Consider the following 22,610-nt stretch of genomic DNA (forward strand, 5'->3'; position numbering starts at 1 on the left):
TAATTAAAATCTTTTTTTAAAAAGATTTTCTAACATTCATAAAATATTTAACCGATTTTTGGCAAAATAAAAAATAGAGTGGACCTTTTTTTTTGTGGTAAAATATCTGCCACCACAATGGGCCCACCTTTACCTTATGGTTAGGGATGTCAATATGGGGGCGGGGCGGATGTAGGCCTTCCCATCCCCATTCCCACCTAACACTTTCATCCCCATCCCCATCCCGCGGTGGGTCTAATATTCATCCCCATCCCCGCCTCGGCGGGTACAACTCCAAAACCATCCCCGCCCCAACCCCCACTTGAATATCTATTCCCACCTAATCCCCACCAAAGACCCTCCTAATCCCCACCCAAGACCCACCTAATCTCCGTCTCTCAAATACACAATCCTACATAATTAATACGAATTATAAAAAAAAAAAAAAACATTCTTAATATTACACATATTTTTGTTTATAATATAAGTGTAGTACAAGGTATTATAATTAATATTTTATTTCACGTAATTATTTTATAAAATAGTATAAAAGTATATACTTTGCTTTTAAAGATATATAGATGTGGGTATATGGTGGAATAGGGCGGGTACGAAGTGGGGCGGGGCGAAGATGGGGCGGGTACAACTTAAAATCCACCCCACCCCATCACCCATGGCGGGTATGGTTTTTATCCCCATCCCCGCCCCACCACCCGCCAAACCGAGACCCATCTCCATCCCACTGGGGCGGGAATGGGGCGGGTCTCCTACTTGACCCGCCCCCACTGACATCCCTATTTATGGTGATCGAAAATACTTTGATGACTATAGAAACATCCCCTCAAGACCCACTCACAAGTCAGCTAAGAGCATCCACATTAGCAGAGTAGCTCACAATTTCTCTCTTCAATTTTAATCCTTTCACATCATATTCCACTAACTCAAGTCACTATTATGAGTCACTCACTTATTTATTTTTTCACAATGGTAAGCTAGCTCACTACAATTAAAAGAAATATTTGGCAAAAAAAAATTGAATAAAAATACAAAAATATGCCACTTATCATTTTCATGTTTGTCACCAGGCTCGTGTGTCGAGGTGGTCAACGACTTGGAAGAGGGAGAAGCCTCACCCCATGAGTCACCTTTCACAATGGTAAGCTACCTCAAAATAGGAGAGAGAGTATTGTGGGGAGGGTCTTGAGTAACCCGTTGTGGGTACTCTACCCCAAAGCATGAAAGAGTGGAGGAAGTAGTAATGCAGTATTGTTATGCATTTACAACTGCATGACAAATAATAAAATATTAGAAATCACATGGAAAAGAAAGAAAGGAGTAGAGAGATAGCTAAGTGAAACCACTTTCAATTGTACTACTGAAAGCTTATATAATTATTTAGTAATACTATATATGCACATACTAAGTACCACTACATACATACATAGTACCACTGAATATAATGATACTATTTGATTACCTAATGGTACTATTGAAATATTGATCACTCAATAGTACTATTCTAAATTCAAAATATACATTTACGCGTAATTTTACCCTTGTCCCTCATTATCCAATTGTTGGTGCATAACAATACTCCCTTTGAACACTCTCTGAGAGAGTTTTGTGGGGAGGTTCATGGGTTACCCATTCTGGGTGCTTGTTCTCTTAGGTGTACATACATTCAAATAGCTTTCAGGTCTTTTTTATGCTAATAGTTATTCTCTCTTTGTTCTAGGTTTTTTAAGAGGAATTTTAAAGTGAGAAATATTATGCATGTAGAAATGCATAACAAAAGGGCATTCATATAATTACACATATATACAAACGAACACATATTCTAGTATCATTGGATGATCAAATAATACCATTGAACATACGGTGATACTATATGCGCATATAGCGGTATTATATATTCATTCAATTGTATTAAATTTATGCATAAATAGTACCTTTGAAGATTCAATTGTCTATATCTATATAAACTTAAATATGTGTTTTCTTCGTTCACCTCGAAAACCGATAACCTGATGAAAGGGTTAAATCTCTGAAGATTCAATTGTCTATATCTATATAAACTTAAATATGTGTTTTCTTCGTTCACCTCGAAAACCGATAACCTGATGAAAGGGTTAAATTGGGTGACCATAATCATAGTTATCTAACTGACTGAGTAGTTTGATATTTTAAGATGACAATTGACAAACTGTTGAACAATATGTAAATTAATATAGAAAAAGAAATTGAGCAGATAATAGGAACATCGTAGTAGATTGGCTGATGCTCAATAGTAATGCATTTTAGTGAGCGGTGACGACATTATCTACATTAAGAATTTGAAAGGTACATAAACTATCCAACATATTTAGAAACATCTCAACTGGAATCCAAACAAAAACAAAGGCGAGTGCTGCTAATATTAACATCATATCGATCCCTTCACAAGCAATTGAGAGTACTCGCGAACAGAACTTTATCCGAATGCTCCATGGCTCCATGCCAACATTCAGGGAGCATTACATCCCCAATTTCGTTTTACTTTGCTCCAGGCTTCTAGGGTTTACTACAAAGATTGAAAGATACAAGCTAGATATCAGTTTGTAATTACAATTATAAGGTAATCACTAATCAGAGTCGAAAGATAATTTTATAAAGCATGTCTATATATCTAAACAGTGAAGCCAATGCCTTTAAAACTTTTTAGTAGACTATATTTCAAGTTCCCAAAGCATTATTATCAATGGAACAACTGCCAAAAGCTCCTTATAAGAATTTTAAATGAGATTAATTAAAACAAGGTTCAAAAAAAAAAATGTCGAGCATAAAAGGATGCATTCTATTAACCTAATTTTCACTATTACAAACTTATTAGCGCTCATATTAGTTGTGTCATGAAATTGGATAACCCTTATTAACCCTTACCAAAATCTAAAATAAATGGAAAAAAGGGGGAATAGGGCCTAAGTTGTTTCTTCATGTCAAATTAAAAAAGCATGTAATACTATAAAATTTGTACTGGGCTTATGTTCCTCTCCGTTACATTATACAGTAAGGTACTACAAAATCCTGTCATGCACAGTTCTTTTGCATGAAATCCAGCAAATAATTAGGCTTGTATTTCAAGCATATCACAGCATATATCCATATGAAAATATTCAAGGTTTGTAATAGGCATCTCCTATAGTTACAAGTTATAGAAAGCACCAATTCTTGCCATACCTTAACTGAAAAAATCTCAGGCCTCTCAAAGTAACGACGTGCTTTCAGTTTTTTTTCATCATCATCATCATCAACAATGGCAGTTCCAGATTGAGATGTGTCCCAATCACAAGCTCCCTTGCAGAAATGCAAGGAATCTAAATGTGAACTGAGAAAAGGCCAGTTAACTGCTTACAAAAGTATCCCAAACAAATTTAGATCATTCTGGCCCACCTCAGCTCAATATGCCTGTGCACCCTGCCACACAGAATGTGCTGCCATATTTCCTTGGAGTTCAGAGTCCAAGCAGGCAGGGTGCAGGCATTGCCCATGCCCCTCAACGGGGCCGGGCAAATCCAAGGGTTGCATCATGTTGTTGCTGTTGCGACTGCACATATTGCACAAGAAATAGTATATAAGTACAAAATGCCAAGATGAGTATAACTAATTACAAGAATTTTCTCCTCCTATATTTTAGTTATTATCTAAACTATTTTCCTCTTAGTCTCTCACCACTCATACACATTTCCTTACAATATCAAATTTCATAATTTTATATTTTTATACAAGACAAATTGAGGATGTAAGAATTATTTTTTCAAAGACCTACCCAGACAGATAAGACACCTGAATTTTATCCAGCATCAAATCAGTATCTAGTGTTATTGACTTATTGCTACCTATGCTATTCAAAATCCAAATATCACCTTGAGTACCCATGCGGGATCCTCAAACCCACACATAGGTCGTCACCTGCTATTTCAAGCACTAAAGTTTCCAAAACTAGAGCTCTAAAGTATATAATTACAAATTAATAATAATTCACTACCTACCAAAGGATAGGGAATACTAAAGAGGAATATTACTTCAATATTTGATTCCTAACCAGATACAAAGACATTAGTTTAATATGTAACCATAAGAGTGTGTTATGTTCTATGGTTTCAACAAGGTATGTACTCCACCTTATGAAGCACAGGTACGGCAGTTTTGTGGTCGTTCCTGTACCAGGGACAGCTCGGGGACATAATCCCCAAGCCATTTCCAAAAATTTGGGTACAAAAAGGGAATGTGGATACCATGTCCCTGAATTTGTCTCAGAGCTACTTAACTCCCCTTAAGTCAACTCACATGTCTCCAATTAAATCCTTGTTGGGACCTATAAACAATTGTTTATGAATATGCTTAAGATTCTCCTTTTTGAAAGGAAAGTGGTTAAAGATACACGAAATAGGTGTTTCTATGTCACCGACCTAAACATACTTTTAATACAAAGACCTTTAAAGATGGAGAAAAATAATAGAATATAGGAGAACCATGAGAGAAACAATTGACAACCAATCAGCAATCATTTTGGTAAAAAACAAATTCCTACCTGACATTCCAATATCCTCCAACATCATTGTATTAGGCTATTAGCCATATATACTTGTTTTAAAGCTACCATTGAAAAATTTACATTTGATACGAATGATAATTTATACTACTTCCCTCCGTTCCCTTTTATTTTTGACGTTTGGAATTATGCGCGGTTATTAAGAAATTGTGTAAAGTAGAGGAATATTGGAATAATTCAATGATTGAAAGTACAAGTTTACTTTGGAAAAGAATATTGTACATGTGGGGTGAAGAATGTAAGAAGGAAAAAGAAGAGAGAGGAGAGAGAAAGTAATAATGAGTATTAGAAAACCATTGAAATAGAACTAAAAGTACAAATGCACATGACAAAGTAAGGATATTTGAGTATTTATATTGTAAAGCAAGGGTAATTTTGTCTAAAATTTATGACTATAAAAGGAAAGATACTAAATGTAAAGAATAAAAAGGAACACCTAAAATGGAAACGTAAAGAACAAAAGGGAACGGAGGGAGTATTTAGCTTTATTATACAAGCAAATGCAATTAATATTTGTTGAAAGCAATCAGATTTTGTAATTAGAAACCCTGATACTAAAGGAGCTTAACAGAGTTGAATGATGTAGCTTTGACATTAACTATTTAATCTTCTTATTACCTCACTTTTTTAACAAATAAAGAACCTCTATGCAGAGCTAGAATCTTCCTCTGAAAACATAAGATGTCCATGCTTCCAAGATCTAGCCATCTAGGTTTGAACAACCACCACACCAAACCCCCCCCCCCCCCCCCCCCCAAAAAAAAAAAAAAAAAAAAAAATAGAGCATTGGTAGATGAATTATTCTGTAATATCACAATTTTGACTGTATTGGTACATGAGTAATATTGTAATGAAGGAAACACAATTAAAAATTAAAAAATAAAAGTTATCAAAATAATAGTCAGGCAAATCGTGGACAACTGGACATGCCCTTTTCCAGCACTGTGGCCAAAAAAGAGAGATCCATATGACAACAGAGTTTGTTTGATTACCAGTTTGCTACTGAAGTGAAAGCAGAATTCTCCACTGTGTCAGACCCCCCCCCCCCCCCCCAACAATTTTTTTATTTTTTTTATTTTTTTACTAAGTTGCTAATTAATCAGCAAGGACCCATCATAAACCCAAACATCCTGGTCAAATTGACCAACAGGAAGACGTACTGAATAAACATGAAATTCGAACAATCAAAGCAACATGTCCATTATTCTCCATCAAAAGTCAAAATCTTCACAATAGTCATGAGAAGCCAGCAAACATGGAGACAAGGCCAGTTAACCATCATTAGACTATGCAAGTATAATTGTAAATATACTTCTAAATAAAGGTAAAGGTAGAGAGATCCATATGACAACAGAGTTTATTTGTTTACCAGTTTGTTACTGAAGTGAAAGCAGAATTGTCCACTATGTCAGAACCACCCCCCCCCCCCCCCCCCCACAAACCACCAATATTTTTTATTTTTATTTTTACCAAGTTGCTAATTAATCAGCAAAGAACCATCATAAACCCAAACATCCTGGTCAAATTGACCAACAGGAAGACGTACTGAATAAACATGAAATTGGAACAATCAAAGCAACATGTCCATTATTCTCCCTCAAAAGTCAAAATCTTCACAATAGTCATGAGAAGCCAGCAAGCATGGAGACAAGGCCAGTTAACCATCATTAGAATAAGCAAGTATAATAGTAAAAATACTTCTAAATAAAGGTAAAGGTAGAGACAGTGGTTTCACTCAGTGGTTCACCTCTCTCAATATTATGCCCAAGAAGGGCCTTTCCCTTCCCTTCCCTCCCGTTCCCCAACAACAAAATATAAATAGAGAATAACTGCATACCTGCTGATATGATTGGTGAATATGTTCATGAGGATGAATGAATGGCATTCCAGGACGCTGACAAGGGTAATGAGTGGTATGTAGATATATAGTAGATGCAGAACGTGGACTAACATGATTTGGACTATATGCAGCCATCATGGCCTCTGGATGACCATAATTGAGACCTGCAGGGTTAGACGGAGATGCCCATGGAGGTAATTGCTGTGGGAGTGGCCTAGGTGGATCAGCAGAAATCTGAGGCCTAGGAGTTGAGCCAAGTTGAGGAAATTCTGTATTATAATTAACAGCCGGGGAGTACATAGGTTGGACAGTATAGGGCCCAGCATTAAATCCAAATCCAGGGTCAAACCTTTGCAGATATCTGAACAAACAATCTTAATCATTAGCATATAATTTAAAAATAAAATCATCGCACACAATAAATATGTGATTGCAGAGAAATCAATAATAAGACATATGAAGGCAATATCGAACTGCAGAAATAGTTTTACAAGCATCATAAAGACTACTACATCGTAACATTAGAAAGCTAACATTTTGGTTCAAAATAGGAGTTAATAGAAAAGACTTAATTCTGAAACCTAAGGAAATGTCACTAAAGAAAGCAATATTTTATTCCAGGGCAAACAGTTGACTTATGATATGATACTATGCAAATTTAAACAAGAGTGCAACAGAGAACTAGTAATCCAATCATCTGTATTTAGTTATGAGCAGAGGACAGGAAAAAGTGATACCTGCTATAAGGTATGATATAAAATAATATACAAGCTACACATGTAATCAACTAAAAGCAACCCAACAGCTATTTGGGGAAGATCAGCTCTCCAAAAAATTTCATCGTGTGAGAACAAAAAGCACATACAGCAATAATACAAAAAATTAAAGGTGATGACAGATAACTGAAGCTTGCAAATCAAAATGCCGACTACAGGCTGATTTTAAATATCAAGAATGTAATAAGCAACTTCAATAAAGTTATGGTTACATTACATGTAAAATAGTGTAGCTTAGATCTAGGTCTATATGAAAATCCATGCTTTAAGATTTGTTTGTGTTCAATTGAAGTTTTAAACGACTTATGCTAAACAAGCAGAAATATATATCCCTGTATATTATAGGGGTATTGACGGGGCAAAGGGGAAATTGTCCATGCAAATTGCAGCCCAAGCTTAAAAACCAACAACAAATCAACACACAACACTCCCTTCTCTCTCTAACACCCTCCTCCCCCCACCAACACACACAGACAGAGTATAAAAAGGAAACAATGTGTGCTATCATATAACTCGTTTGTTCATGCTTATACCCCTGGATGTGCTAGAAAGCATTCGAGTGAGTGAACATATATAGTGAAAAGGCCAAGTTAGTTAGACGAAGAAAAATAGATTTTAATCTATTTTCTTTCTGGGGAACAGGGAGTGAAGGATTCAAGAAGGCAATAATGAAGAATGAAACTGTCCAGATAAGAAAACCCAAATCATATTAAATAAAGTGAATACCTATCATAATTCCGGTCATAATCAGGATCTTTTCTGTCGATTTCACGGTCCCTAAAAATAGCAACCCTATTATTGGGTCTGTACCTATTAACAGGGTCTTTTTCTGTTCTACTTCTAGCTGACCTACTGCTACCACTTGAAGAATCAACTACTGAAACAGCTCTCCTGCTACTCAAGTCAGAAGCTCCAGATGCAGGTTTCTCATCAACTTTTGGCAGTCCCAAAGATGGCAGCTGCAAGTTATCTGTTTTTTTTGCCTCAACATCAGGTTTTAAACCAGGAGAACCATTTGGGTTATTTGAATTAAAAATCCGTGCACGAGCTCTGTTGTACTCCTCTTTTCTTTCCTCGACACTTTTGTTATGATTTGTTTTTTGAGAACCAGAATTACCACTGCTGGATGAAGATGAATGCTTTTGAGGCCTTTGTTTAATGGCAACCTTGACAATGCCATTGTCTTCTTGAGGCAAGTTTACAGGGATATCTGCCAGGCGGATACGAGGCAAACGGCACTCAGTTGAAGTCTTTTGGACTATAATTCTGGAGCCCGACCCATCAGGGAGACTATTATCTAGCAAAACCATAGACTGCAGAAAGTAATGCTGAGCAACACGATGAGCAGCAAGCCTCAAATAAGAAGTTGGAAGCTGCTGAAATTCCATTTGTTGCTGCGTAGGATCCTGAATAAACTGTTCAACATCTTGTTCCATTCGCAGGACTGAAATCAACAATCATATATTCAACATCAGAACTTGTAAAGAAATTGACATCGACATGACAATACACAGCAAAACCACTCAGAAGATTAGAAATTGCAACTCAAATAGACACATGAAATCCTAATGATGCTGTTAAGTCATTGGTTCATAAGAAGCATAACAGACAACTATGACATGCCGACATGGAACTGAATTTTATAATACTAATAGCTTGACAAGTTGCAAAACAGATAACCAAAACCAAAAAGAACAAAAGCAAAATCTTTGTGGAATTATGGTGACACATACACTAACAATTAAGATATGTCGTTGATACAAGACTTCAAGATATTTTTAAAAAAAAAATTAAAACAAATAGAATATTTTAGGATTGCATATAAGAGACAGCTGCAAAGAAAACAAACGTCATTATGATTTTGGTACAGAACAGCTTAAAGAATGGTATATGTTAATAAACTAATCATATTGCCGTACTCAATGAAACATAAAGCTCTGATACAAATCTCACTAAATAAGTCACAATCAGCAGAGAAATATCACGGACACCACACACAGCTCATGCGAAGAGAAAAGGGAGGAATGAAAAGTGGGAGGAAAATAAGCCCAATTACGAGCCTTAATGATTCATCCTACAATAGATGTGCTCCAAAACAACACAAATGATGGCATCATGGTCCTCAAAGCAAATATATATCATAGATAGTGTGTTTGGATTAAAAAAAAAAAGGGGGAAGGAAAAGAAGGGGAGGGAGGATAAGCAGAGGGGAGGGAAGATTGGTGAGCTTTCGTTCCATATCTCTCCATTGTTGGAGGGATCATTTTCCTACAATTTAATCCCTCCATTTCTCTCTCCTCCAATTCCCTTCCTTCCTCACTTGTTATCCAAATAAAAGATACCCCATCTCTCCATTTTTCTTCCTTCTTTCCCTCCATTTCCTTCAATCCAAACACACCGAGAGAGACGAGAGTTTTAACCACCAATCTACATGCTACATCTTAGTGATACCAAAAGGCAAAAACAATCTTAACCTACAAGCATCCCTAAGAAAGTGAGAATGCAAACACTCTAAACTACAACTTTCACGACTAAACCAATTACACAACTAATACAATCTTACAGAATGTCCATGTTGTGGGATCCCTCATATATACTAAGAATAATAGATACACACAAAAACAAAAAATAAAAAATAGATAAATAAATAAACTGCAAATCAGTTTCCACAAACGCATCTGATTCTGTATTTACAAGTATATCAACAAAAATTTTCCATATCAAGACTCAAACAGAACAACAGCAGACAAAATACTTTCCTTCTCACAGATCATAAATGCAGGAAATAAGCCAACCATCCTAAGTCCTAACTAAGGTCAAACTGCAAGTCCCCAAATTGACAACTATAACAATGGTCAATGCATAGGCAAAATTTGGCATTGGGTAGATGCACTTACACCCACAAAGAAATTCATTCCACGAAGATTGCAGCTTCAACACCATCGCAGTTCAGTCAGTGCTCAGTTCAACCTAAGGTGCATTCAAGCTCAAAAATGCAATATAGACTACAAATGGACCTATATAATGGCTACGTGTATTCATAAAATCACATGATTCATCAATGGAGCTCAATGAGCACCTTAGTTAAAAAAAATATATATATACTCAAGTACCAAACAGCAGCTCCTTCATCCGAATAATATTTCCAGCTGGTCTAAATATTAATCCAATGAATTGTCGAGAAATCGACCAAATTTCTTGATTCCCATAGAACTGTTGCTTTATCTTTCTAAGCTAACGCAACATTTGGCCATTATGACTTTTTATACCTTCAAGTGACATTAGCTAATACTCAAGTCACAGCACAGGTAGAGACAACCACAAATCAATTAGCATTGCCACATTCCTATACCAGGACATAAGCATAACGAGACAAAATAAAACCCGAAATACTCCGCTATCATGCATTTCTATTCTTGCATTTGACATGGTAGTCACACCTAACAAAAGAGTGGGAATAGAAATCGTAATACACCACCGATTACTTCGAAAATAATGTACCCACCAATCCCACATTCCCACCTCGTCATATAACAGCTTCACCGATACCTCATCGAAACTTTTTGATACCAAATTAATCAAACTATTCTACAAACATAACTTTCTGCTTTCTTGGTCTAATCTATAGTACATAAGCAACGAAGAATCAGCATGAATTCAGAAAAATACACGTATCTGAATCAAAAAGATCTAAAAAACAACAAACAAACTTACTGGACAAGCGTTCACGAGGGTTTTGCAAAGCTTCACGAAGAAACTGATCAACCTGATTAATAGCATCATCCGAAAGCTCAGCGTTTTCAGCACCAGTTGAAAAACCCAAATTGAGCGAACCAGAAGTTGTCAAATCATCAGCTGAAATAGAATTGCTAGGAGAAGATGAAGTAACAGAGTCTTTGATAGAAGAAGAAAGCAGCAATCTCTTCATACTCTCCTCCACATCCGCCACTTCCCATGACTCAGGATCTTCAACAGCGTTTCCACCCTCCATTGTCGAAAGTCGAAGAAGCTATTGAGATGGAGCTGCTGCTGCTGCTATGAATTTTGTGGGTGGTTTTCATGGCGGAAACCCTAATTTGTTGATGAGAATTGATTTTCATGGAAATTTGGGGATTAGGGTTTGGAGAGGAGAACAGGTTAGGGCAACAGATGATTGAATACGAGAAAGAGAGAGGAGATAGGGTTTGACGTATTTTCTGGGTTGAGACTTCCGATTTTACGTGTCAATCAAGTGGAATTAAGAGCAGGGCCGATTGATGTGTGTCCATGTAATCATAACTCATAAGGTGCATAGCCGCTACGGAGTATTTATTGAAGAAGTAAAAGTTTATAATTGTGCTAAACTAACAATATTTGAATAATAACTTTTTCTCTCTTTTCTCTCTCCAGCCCTCTCTCTCCAAATAATCTCCGTTTTCTTTTTTTCTCCGGCAATGAGGCTCGCCGGCGGCCGTGTGGCTCACCGCCCACGCCAAATCGTCGGCGAGCCTTCGATCTATTCCCTTAGGTTGTTTTTTTCCTTTTCCGTTTTGCTTTTTTGTCTTTTCAGCCTTACAAGTTGCGCCGCTCCTTTTCGTTCGCCGCCTCTGTTCATCACCGGCCGTGAGGTTGGCTTGCCGCCGTACTTCTTCTCCGCTTCCCCGCTGCGCCTATGCTCCACCTCTTTGGTTGTTGTAGCGACGTTGATTTCGAGAACGGGGAGGGTGAGTTATCGCCCTCTAAGTCCCTCGTTTAGGGTCGTTCTGAGTCCCTCATGTAGGGTCGTCGGTGCCGCGGCTCGGGGGTATGTGGGGTCTGGGCTTCTCGGGCGGGTTTCAGCGGTTGTGGGTTAGGTTGGTGAACCTCGGAGCGTTGGTGGTGGGGCTCGGTTTGGTGGCGGGGTGGGTTGTTAGGGTTTCGTTCGTTGTTTTAGTTTTTAAGTTTTTTCCTGTTTTTTCTTTTAGGTGCCTTTGTGTGTTTTTTAGTTTTTTTATTTTTTCTGTTTGTGTGGTGTGTTTGGGTGATTTGGGGCTTGCAGATCGGTTTACCGATCTTCTGGTGCAGGATTTAAACCGGGTTTTTTTTGCTATGGGGCTTCGGTTTGATCATCTGGTTGTTTGGGCTAAAAGGGTATGCTTCCATGCCGATATTCGTGTTTGAATCGGAGATTGTCTTGTCTATGGTGAAGTGTACGACACCAATTTTGATTTCAGGTCGAGGAGTACGGGATTCTGAGCCAATGAAGGTTCACGTCAGAAACTACAACATATTGCCATACCCCCTTGCAAGAGGCTGCATAGGACAGCGTTATATGAGCCAAAGGTACTTAAGAATGTCATTTTGCGCGTACAATTGTAGTTTCCTTTATTTCGAACTTGTAATTGGTTCTGTTGTCTTTGTATTGTTCGATTACGATCTCTTATGTAAGTGCCGTATGACTTATTATTAATGAATTTTAATCTCCCCCCTTCAAAAAAAAAAAAAACAAAGTTAAGCACATGGCATTTTCGTAATAAAATTGCATTGGAGTCCGTGCTTGGCCAATAAACAATTATAAAGTATTCTAAAGTATCTGACATTTGCTTCAGGCACTAACAAACAAACTAATGGCAAGTAACAAACGTCCGTCGGGGTAACTCCCACTCCTAACCACAGTAACTATCAACCCCAATCACGGTAATTTTGCTTGAGTTAACAATTTAGTATCTCTGAAATTACTGGTAGTTGTCTCTGGTAGAGAGAGAAGTACCAAATCCCCCAAATCCGAAAACCCAGTGAGAGAGAGATGAGGTTTCAAGCTTGCTAGATATGCGAAGGGGATGCTGAATTGATTCCAAGCTCGATTGATCTGGGAACGGGTTTCAAGATCTGTGAAACCCGTGGTTGTTATGTCTCGCAGAGACGGAGGTAAGTTTTCGTTTCTACCAATTTTTGGTTGATTATTATTTCCAAATAACAAAATTGGATGGCTTTTTTCATTTGGTTCTTCTATTTTCGTGGATATTTGTAGCTAATTTGGCAAAGTTGTTGTATATAACAAAATTGGATGGCTTTTTTCACCTGGTTGTTCTCTTTTTCATGGGTAATTTTAGCTGGTGTGTTGGTTCGTTTCTACTAATTTTTGGTTGATTATTAAGTCCAAATAACAAGATTGGATGGCTTTTTTCACCTGGTTCTACTATTTTTCGTGGATAATTGTAGCTTTTTTTAGGTAATTTTGCTTTATGGATTTTTTAGTGTTGTATAGGTGAATTGTAAAATTCTGTTTTTTGTGTTTTTGGGTATACTAGGGGGCTTTATGCGCGCTACGCGCGCGATGCTAGTCTGACGCTTAGCGTGTAATGCTCGTTTAGAGGTGAGGCAATGTGGGAAAATAACGTATTGTTTTGCGTATATGTTATGATGTTGGATTGGAGGTTTGCATTGTTGTTTTAATTAAGTGATAATAATGTTGCTAAATGTAAAGTGTCACATAGGTTGTGTTATAAGTAAATATAGTATATTAGTTATTCAAAGGGATTAGTATTATTTTTAATTGTAGAATGTTTTTTTAGTAGAAATGAAAAGGCTTGTAGGTTTGTAGGCAATTGCATATTGATTGGGCTTTGGTTGTGAATTGGGCTCATTCTTGAAGGGACAAAAGTAGTGTTATGGTTACTATGTTGGTTAGTTGATAGGTGTTGTGGAATTGGTTTGATCTACAATATGAGTTAGGCAATTTTTTTTTAAAATTTTGATACTTACAATGGCATTGGCTTAAAAAGCGCACGTATTTGATACTTTAAAATCACATCTAAGCTATAGTATATTTGATGAATTCAATAAACTGATCATACAAACGGAGGTCTATCTCTTTCTCTTTCTCTTCCTCTCTCCTAAGTTAACTGCCTCGATATTTGTATGTGATCTTTCTTAATTGGTGTCTCACCTCTCTTAAGCCAATTGACCTTATTTTGATAAATGATTTTCTTTAGTGGATGTTTTCTCTTTTTCTCTCTTAAGATAGTTGCCTTGATTTTCTTAAGTGATCTTTTATGTAATCTCTTTTTTCTCTAGCATTTTAGTAAATCTTTTTCCTAACCTAATTGTTTTTTCATAAGCTAATCGTCCTATCTTTCTTAAGTGATTGACCTTTCTTAAGTTGTCTCTCTAAGTCATTGTTTCTTTACTCCCTTTCCTAGGCTAATTGCCCTAAGTTTTTCTCCTAAACTAATTGTTTATAGTTGCCCTAGTTTCTTAAGTTATCTTTCTTTATTTAGTGACCTTTTTTCTTGAGTGATCTTTCTTTTTCTTGAGTGATTTTTCTTTCTTAAGAGGTCTCTCTCACTAATGGTTTCTTTCTTTACGCTCCTATACTAATTGACCTAAGATTCTCACCTAAAATAATTTCCTTGAGTTCTAAGCTATCTTTTTTTCCATTAGTGATCTTTCTTCTTGAGTCATTTTTCTTCGTAATTGATATTTCTTAAGTGGCTTTCTTTCTTTTTAACATTTTAGTAACAATTTTTTCTTAAGCTATTTTTTTTTATTTTCATAAGTAATCTTTCAAGTGGTTTCCCTCTTTTTGTTAAGTGAGATTTCTAAAGTGGTCTCTCTCAAATGATTTTTCTTAAATGGTCTCTCTCTCTCTCTCTCTCTAGTCAGTCACTTCCTAAGTTAGTTGCCCTAATTTTAATTTCTTAAGTGGTTTTTCCTTAGTGGTCTCTCTCTATTTTTCTCTTTCTATCTCTTTCACTAATTTTAGTAACCCTTTTTCTAAGCTAATTGTTTTTTCTTAAGCTACTTGTCTTAATTTTCTCAAGTGATCTTTTCTTATAAGTGCCCAATTTCTCTCTCTCTCTCTCTCTCTCTCTAGTAGGTCGCTTCCTAAGCTAATTACAGTGATTTTAATATTAAGTGGGTTTTCCTTAGTAGTCTTTCTTGCTAGCAATCTCTCTCTCTCTCTCTCTCTCTCCCTCTCTCATTTAAGCTGATTGTGTTTTCCTATGCTAATTGCCTCAATTTCCTAAGTGATCTTTCTAAGAGGATCCTCTCTCTCTCTCTCTCTCTCTCTCTTATAAGCTAATTGCCTCAATTTTTGCGTATGATCTTTATTAATTAGTCTCTCACCTCTCTAAAGCCAATTGACCTTACTTTCAAAAATGATAATTCTTAAGTGGTTGTTTTCTCTTTTTATCTCTTAAGATAGTTGCCTTGGTTTTCTTAAGTGATCTTTTATGTACAATCTTTTTTCTCTCGCATTTACGTAAGTCTTTTTCCTAAACTAATGTGTTTTCATAAGCTAATCATCCTAATAGGTGATGGACCATTCTTAAGTTGTTTCTCTCACTCATGGTTTCTTTCTCTCCCTCTCCTAAGCTAATTGTTCTAAGTTTTATCCAAAAATATTTATTTATAATTACCCTAGTTTCTTAGGTTATCTATCTTTCTTTAGTTATCTTTTTTCTTGAGTGATCTTTCTTTTCCTTGAGTGAGTTTTCTTTCTTAAGTGGTCTCGCTTACTAATGGTTTCTTTCTTTTCCTCTCCTAAGGTAATTGCCCTAACTTTCTCACCTAAACTAATTGCCTTGATTTCTTTTTCTTCTTGAGGGATTTTTATGCTTAATTGCTTCTTCTTAAGTGGTCTCTCTTTCTTTCTAGCATTTTAGTAACTCTAGTAGGTCGCTTCCTAAGCTAATTCCACTTATTTTAATTTCTTAAATGGTTTTTTCTCAGTGGTCTCTCTCTCTCTCTCTCTCTCTCTATCTCTCTCTCTCTCCCCTAAGTTAATTGTCTCGATTTTTGTATCTAATCTTTCTTAATTAGTGTCTCACCTCTCCAAAGCCAATTGACCTTATTTTCATAAATAATTTTTCTTTAGTGGATGTTTTCTTTTTTTCTCTCTTAAGATAGTTGCCTTGATTTTCCTAAGTTATCTTTTATGTAGTCTCTTTTTTCTCTAGCATTTGAGTAAATCTTTTCCTAATCTAATTATATTTTTATAAGCTAATTGCCCTTTTCTTAGGTGATAGACCTTTCTTAAGTTGTCTCTTTAACTCATTATTTCTTCTCTCCCTTTCCTAGGCTTATTGCCCTAGTTTAAACTAATTTATTTATAATTGCCCTAGTTTCTTAAGTTTTCTTTCTTTCTTTAGTAACCTTTTTTCTTGAGTGATTTTTCTTTCTAAAGTGATCTCTCTCACTAATGGTCTCTTTCTTTTACTCTTCTCAACTAATTGCCTTAATATTCTCACCTAAACTAATTGCCCCGAGTTCTAAGCTATCTTTTTTTTCCTTTAGTGATCTTTCTTCTTGAGTCATTTTTCTTCTTAATTGATGTTTCCTATGTGACTCTCTTACTCTTTAGCATTGTAGTAAAAAAAAATTTCCTAAGCTAATTTTTCTTAGTAATCTTACAAATGGTTTCCCTCTTTTTGTTAAGTGATTTTTCTTAAATGGTCTCTCTCATATGATTTTTCTTAAATGGTCTCTCTCTATCTGGTAAGTCACTTCCTAAGCTAGTTGCCCTGATTTTAATTTCTTAAGTGGGTTTTCTTTATTGGTCTCTCTCTCTATTTTTCTCTCTCTATCTCTCTCTTTAATTTTATAACCCTCTTTCTAAGCTATTTTTTTTTTCTTAAGCTAATTGCTTCAATTTTCTCAAGTGGTCTTTATTATAAGTGCCCATTCTCTCTCTCTCTCTCTCTCTCTCTCTCCCCCTAAGTTAATTGCCTCGATTTTTGTATGTGATCTTTCCTAATTGGTGTGTCACCTCTCCAAAGTCAATTGACCTTATTTTCATAAATGATTTTTCTTAAGTGGCTTCTTTCTCTTTTTCTCTCTTAAGGTAATTGCCTTGATTTTCGTAAGTGATCTTTTATGTTGTCTCTTTTGCTATCGCATTTTAGTAAGCTTTTTCCCTAAGATATTACGTTTTTTTAAGCTAATCAACCTAACTTTCTTAGGTGATGGACCTTTCTTTAGTTCTCTCTCTCACTCATGGTTTCTTTCTCTCCCTCTCCTAAGCTAACTACCCTATATTTCTCTCCTAAACTAATTGTCCTTAATTTCCCTAAGTTCCTCCTAAACTAATTGTCTTGATTTTTTAAAGTTACCGTTCTTTTTTTTTTTAGTGATCTTTCTTCTTGAGTGATGTTTTTATAAGTAATCTTTCAAGATGCTTCCCTCTTTTTATTAAGTAATTTTTCTAAAGTGGTCTCTCTCAAATGATTTTTCGTAAATGCTCTCTCTCCCTTTCTCTCTCTTAAGTGAGGATTTTTCGTAATTGATCTCTCTCTCTAGTAGGTCGCTTCCTAAGCTAATTGCAGTGATTTTAACCTATTAAGTGGTTTTTCCTTAGTGGTCTTTCTTGCTAGCGTGCTCTCTCTCTCTCTCTCTCTCTCTCTCTCTCTCTCTCTCTCTCTCTCTCTCTCTTAATTTAAGTAACTGTTTTTCTAAGCTAATTGTGTTTCCTAAGCTAATTGCCTCATTTTCCTTCAGTGATATTTCTTTAGATGACTCTTTAATTTCTCTCTCTCTATTTCTCTCTTATAAGCTAATTGCCTCGATTTTTGCGTATGATCTTTATTAATTGATATCGCACCTCTCCAAAGTCAATTGACCTTATTTTCAAAAATGATTTTTTTAATTGATTGTCACCTATAATATCACCTCACCATGTAAGTCTTACTACTTAACAATGTTGTTATTTATTAATTCCTTTACTTTTTTCTTTTTCCAAGTCCACACTTCATCAGAGAATAGAGCGTGATCACAAGAGTAATCTTCTCCCTACAATGTCAATCATCTGTTAAGATGAACAAAAATTGAAATCGAACCTTTGCTGCTTTAAAGCTGCTACAACACAGATGTTGCTGCTATATGGTGCTGCCGCAACGATGTTGTTGCTGCAGTGGTGCTGCCGCAATGCTGCTGTTGCTACAGTGCTGCAACAACGCAGATTTTGCTGCAGCAGTGCTGCCGCAATGCTACTGTTGTTGCAGTGCTTCTACAACGTAGCTGTTGCTGCTGTGGGGCTGCCGCAACGCTGCTGTTGCTACTCTGTGCTGCAATAGTTTTTAGAGCTGTTTCCATGTGTAGCAGCATATTCACTAAGCTTAATGCGTGACATCTGATATGTAGACGATTTACATTGCAAGCATAGGAAGCATACATTATTATTAATGTCAAATTTCTCCAATTGACAAAGAACAAACATGCATTACATATTAAACCATTTAATGTTCAAATCCAACTTCTTCATAACAAGAAATGTTTACTATTTTTCTCTTGAAATAAGAACATTAAACAAAGTAATGAAGTATAGAAAATCATTTACTAATTATTTAGGTGGGTAACCTTAATGAAGTCACCCGTGTTTGGCCTACCACCTATTGTATCAACAATATGATGCTAATTTACAAAATTCTAGCATATACCTTCTATTGAATTTCATAAATGCTGCAAAATTAATAAATAAAAAAAAAGGAAAGAAAGAAACATGTAGGATGTAGTACTATACTATGGCATAAAATCTGAACGAAACTCCTGAATCAAATTATCAAAAAGAGAGTTTCATCTAATCGAAATCACAAAGCTAGTCCAGCATAGATCTTCAAATCATCTTCGCAGTCAGGGTTGCCTTCATAATACTTAGGATGGCTCTCAACCATTTTAGCTACACCCTTAAACATTGCAGTAAGAGGGAGAGAAGGGAAGTCATAAACTTGCTTCTGAGGTTTAATTTGAGCCAGTGATGCCATTGCTGTTGCACCTGATTCCTCTAAATGAGATATAGTGTTTCTCACATGGTGCTACTCCATTCTTGCGATGTCAGCTATGCCTAGAAAAATGTAAAATGGAGGAAAAGAGTGATAAAACTTAAGTTGACCATTTTTGTATAAATTCTGACAGCTAGAAAAGGAAGAGGTGCTAATTTTAGATGGAATAGATACCAGCAATGGAGATGTGATACGTTTTTCTACAGCAGGCACAACACCTTGGTCTTTATCCCAACCGTAGTAGAACCCAGCTGACTTTTGGAAGACAATGGAGTTTCCAAGTTAGCTATAAAAATCCTCTAAACCCCCACCCCACCCCAACACACACACACACACAAAAAAAAAGTAAGTAAAATAAAATATCACACATAGCACGGAAGCTGTAAAAATGAATAGCATACCTTGATAGCCTCAATAGCATACTCAACCTGAAACCTTGATTGTGGCAAAAACCACAACTAAAACTACACAATGTGAACACCGCTATTAGTGCCCCTTGATGACTATAACCCATGGCAAAGTTTAAACAACAATGTTATTCGATGTTCACTGTTCAAATAAATAAAAAAGTAGTACTGAGCCAATGATGAAATCTATACGTATATATGCTATTGAGAACTCAAATGACCTGCTTAAACATATCGTATAGAGAAGTGGCATAAATCAGCGTCATTGCTTCAGCTCTTATAGATTTGGTTTCTTCTATAGGATTATAGTAGATTTGAGCTTGCGAACCCAACAATATCTGAGGAAATTTAAGATAATTTAGAGTAAAATTTGACAGTCTACAGCTCAATTGCATCAAATCGAAAAATATTCTATGATCCAAAAATATTCTACTCAATATACTAACCTTAAATTGACTAAACTGATGAGTAATAGATTAAACCAAGAGGAAGGATTGCGAAAATCTTTCTATCACAATGTCTCAAAAAATTTCATTTGACTTTCATTTCATACATCAGAAAGTTTATTGTATACTTCGCATCTAACAGGTCTAATTGGAGAAATCTTGAGCCATGTTACAGAAGGTGCGCATGATGTTACCTGCAACATCTAGCAACTACAAATACTTGTTTGCTCCATCAACAAGACACTACAAAACATACCAAATTAAGGTTTACCATAATGTCATAAAGCACAAGGTAATTAAACAATCAAAATTAAGTGAAATAAAATAATAAAATATCATGCTGAATTACTGTCGTATTACAACTAATATATGATAATGTTTCATCAAATCAGCAATACAATCAGTCACTACTGCTTGTCATTAATTAATTTTTTCATCTGATTATTGATTAATTAAAGAGATATTTTATGAAAAATAAAATCTGAAATCAATTTTTATAATTTAATTTGGACAATATTGCCTCCAATTTCTATTGTTGACCGCTAAGTTACATTCTACAATGTAATAAAATGTTAAAACCGGTAGCAAGAAAGGAGCAGAAAAAGGGATCCTACTACATTCAGATACAGGAGAAATGTATACAGTTACTTTGAGCAAGAAGCAGAAGTTAGGAAGGCATTCTAGTAATTTGAATGAGAGTCCCACAAAAAAGGCTTGAGAATATATTTATATATGACATGAAACCCAGCCATTCCAGCAACAAAAAACTATGTACTACGCATACTCACCTTATCTATTTCACCTAACTTGTTGAAAATCCTAGCCTTTTGCTCATCTGACAAAAAAAATTATACTGATCTAAAATCAAACAAATGAGGGAAGGCTACCTGAAGACCAGTTGTAGGAACGGCAAGAGATGCGGGTCTTGCGAATTAGCGACCCATTAAAAACTGAAGGACGACTCTATCCCTATCAATAACTGTCTCTAATATTAAATGAGCAGCATGAATTAATCAGATATTGTATACTTACTCTATTCAGCTGAAGTGGCAAATGCACCAGTTTTACGAGCAACACTCTCAACCCCTAAAATGTATAATAAACTCAAAATGAATGACAAAGCTCAAGTAGAAATTAATATTATAATGCTAGAATTAAGCTTACAAACACTCTCAAGCGATCCAAAACCCCTAAGATCACCTTCACATGACGCCGAAGGCGGTAACGGCGGAAGCACCGGAGGTGGCGGCGTCGGAGGAGAGTAATCCCCATGAAATTGATACGAATTCTCAACCCCACTTCCAATAATCGAAAACCCATCATCATCATCATCATAAATTAAATCAATTGCAAAAGTATAATTCAAATTCAACCCAACTATAATAATCATTAAACCCCTAAAAATTCCCAAATAAACCAAAAGAAATTTAAAACCCTACAACTAAAAATAAATCAATTCCAGATCATAGAAAAAGGGGAAGAAATTAATGTGAAATACAAAAATTCACAATCAATCCATCTTACCTTAGCTTCAATGGTGGATAGAAAGGTCAGAGCACGCTTCAATGGAAAAATCGGAGTAAGCTTCAATGGAAGACTGGAAGGAAAATAGAAGAGGAAAGAGAAAGAGAGTAGGAAGAGAGAGAACGGGATTGAGAGGCTGAGAGTAAATTAGGGAAAAAGAAAAATGAGGAGAGAGACTGAAAAGTATGGAGGGTAATATAGTCACGCCACTGTAGATAAGGATTTTCAAGAACAAAATACAGGGGCAAATTCGCCCGTGCACTGTTCATAAGCAATCCCTCATTTCAGCTGAATCTCTTATTTGTGATCCCCGGCTTTTATAGGGTAGGGATAATGCCGGTGTGTGTCCAGAGAAATAATATTATGGAACTCTATTATGCTCATTTAATTTAGTCTTATTGAGTGTTGACGCATGTTTTGTATCATAATTTTATTTCAGTGCCTTGGCTGAACAGTTTCAGTAGGGTCAGTGTGTAGAACTTGCAATACTGGTGCTTTAATGTGTTGTTTTTCTTCCTTGATATTAGAATTGTTGTTAGTGCGGTAATGTGTTGTGTGTAAGTGCCTTGGCATTATCCTATGTAACCTATGGAGCCATATGTTATGTTTTGTTACAGTTTATTTATTTTTGGTGTTTGGTTTATGCTTAGATGTCTTTGAATGAAGGAAATGATGGATATGGTAATTGCATGGTAAACTTGAGTGATGGAAATTGTGATAGCTTGGCTGATGACATCAATGACCCAGACATAGCTACGGTTTCATTGTCTAGTTGTTCTGGCTTTGATTATATGGATGTTGGGGAGGGTATGGGGCTGCAACTGCCTCCAATCTTCCCAAGTGTAATTCCCAGGGGGGCACAGGTCTATTATTCCCCAATCCATACTGTCTGTACTGTGCAGACTATGGAGACAGTTGTCTCAACAAACAATGATGTGACTTATGTAGTAGATCCACCGGCAGAGGGTATGGTCTTCAAAAGCTGGCTGGATATTGAGGCCCACTTTAAACTGTATGCAGAACAACATGGTTTTGGAGTTAGTAGGGTTTCAAGTGCGTACAAAGATAAAACTAGAGAGCGTAGGGCCATTACTTGGAGGTGTGAATATTGGGGTGCCCCTGATATGAGGGCGCAAAGAGAGGCCAAGAAGAGGGCGAAGGCCATGAATGTTAGTAGAACCGGGGGCAATGTCAATGGTGTGATAGGGCAAGATGAGCTGAAAAAGGGCCAACGAAAATAAAAAAAGTGTCACTGTGAAGTAGAAGTTTATGCTAGTATTAACGGCAAAGGAAATTGGGTAATAAGATC

General features: G+C 36.2%; 1 protein-coding gene and 1 long non-coding RNA gene across 16 annotated transcripts; both read right to left on the bottom strand.

The window, feature by feature from the left end:
* Positions 1–2,274: 2,274 nt before the first annotated feature.
* LOC145611451 (uncharacterized) lies at positions 2,275–11,449 on the bottom strand. The gene is made up of 5 exons (XM_081666783.1): positions 10,901–11,449; positions 7,913–8,630; positions 6,408–6,771; positions 3,196–3,562; positions 2,275–2,539 (listed from the first exon to the last, which is right to left on the bottom strand). The coding sequence occupies exons 1-4, from the start codon at positions 11,175–11,177 to the stop codon at positions 3,512–3,514; spliced, it is 1,410 nt and encodes a 469-aa protein (XP_081522909.1). The 5' UTR covers positions 11,178–11,449; the 3' UTR covers positions 2,275–2,539; positions 3,196–3,511.
* A 7,012-nt stretch (positions 11,450–18,461) lies between these two features.
* On the bottom strand, positions 18,462–21,603 carry LOC145611817 (uncharacterized). 15 transcript variants are annotated; one of them, XR_014106469.1, is made up of 6 exons: positions 21,302–21,603; positions 20,978–21,075; positions 20,566–20,863; positions 19,326–20,020; positions 19,099–19,223; positions 18,462–18,986 (listed from the first exon to the last, which is right to left on the bottom strand). It is a non-coding gene; the product is annotated as an uncharacterized LOC145611817 (long non-coding RNA). The 15 variants fall into 15 exon arrangements; XR_014106463.1 differs by having other exon boundaries at positions 20,566–20,612; positions 20,810–20,863; positions 20,978–21,603; XR_014106467.1 differs by having other exon boundaries at positions 20,566–20,727; positions 20,810–20,863; positions 20,978–21,603.
* Between the last annotated feature and the right edge of the window lie 1,007 nt (positions 21,604–22,610).

The sequence above is a fragment of the Chenopodium album genome, chromosome 24 (assembly GCF_948465745.1).
Source record: "Chenopodium album chromosome 24, dcCheAlbu1.1, whole genome shotgun sequence".
Lineage (NCBI taxonomy): Eukaryota > Viridiplantae > Streptophyta > Magnoliopsida > Caryophyllales > Amaranthaceae > Chenopodium > Chenopodium album.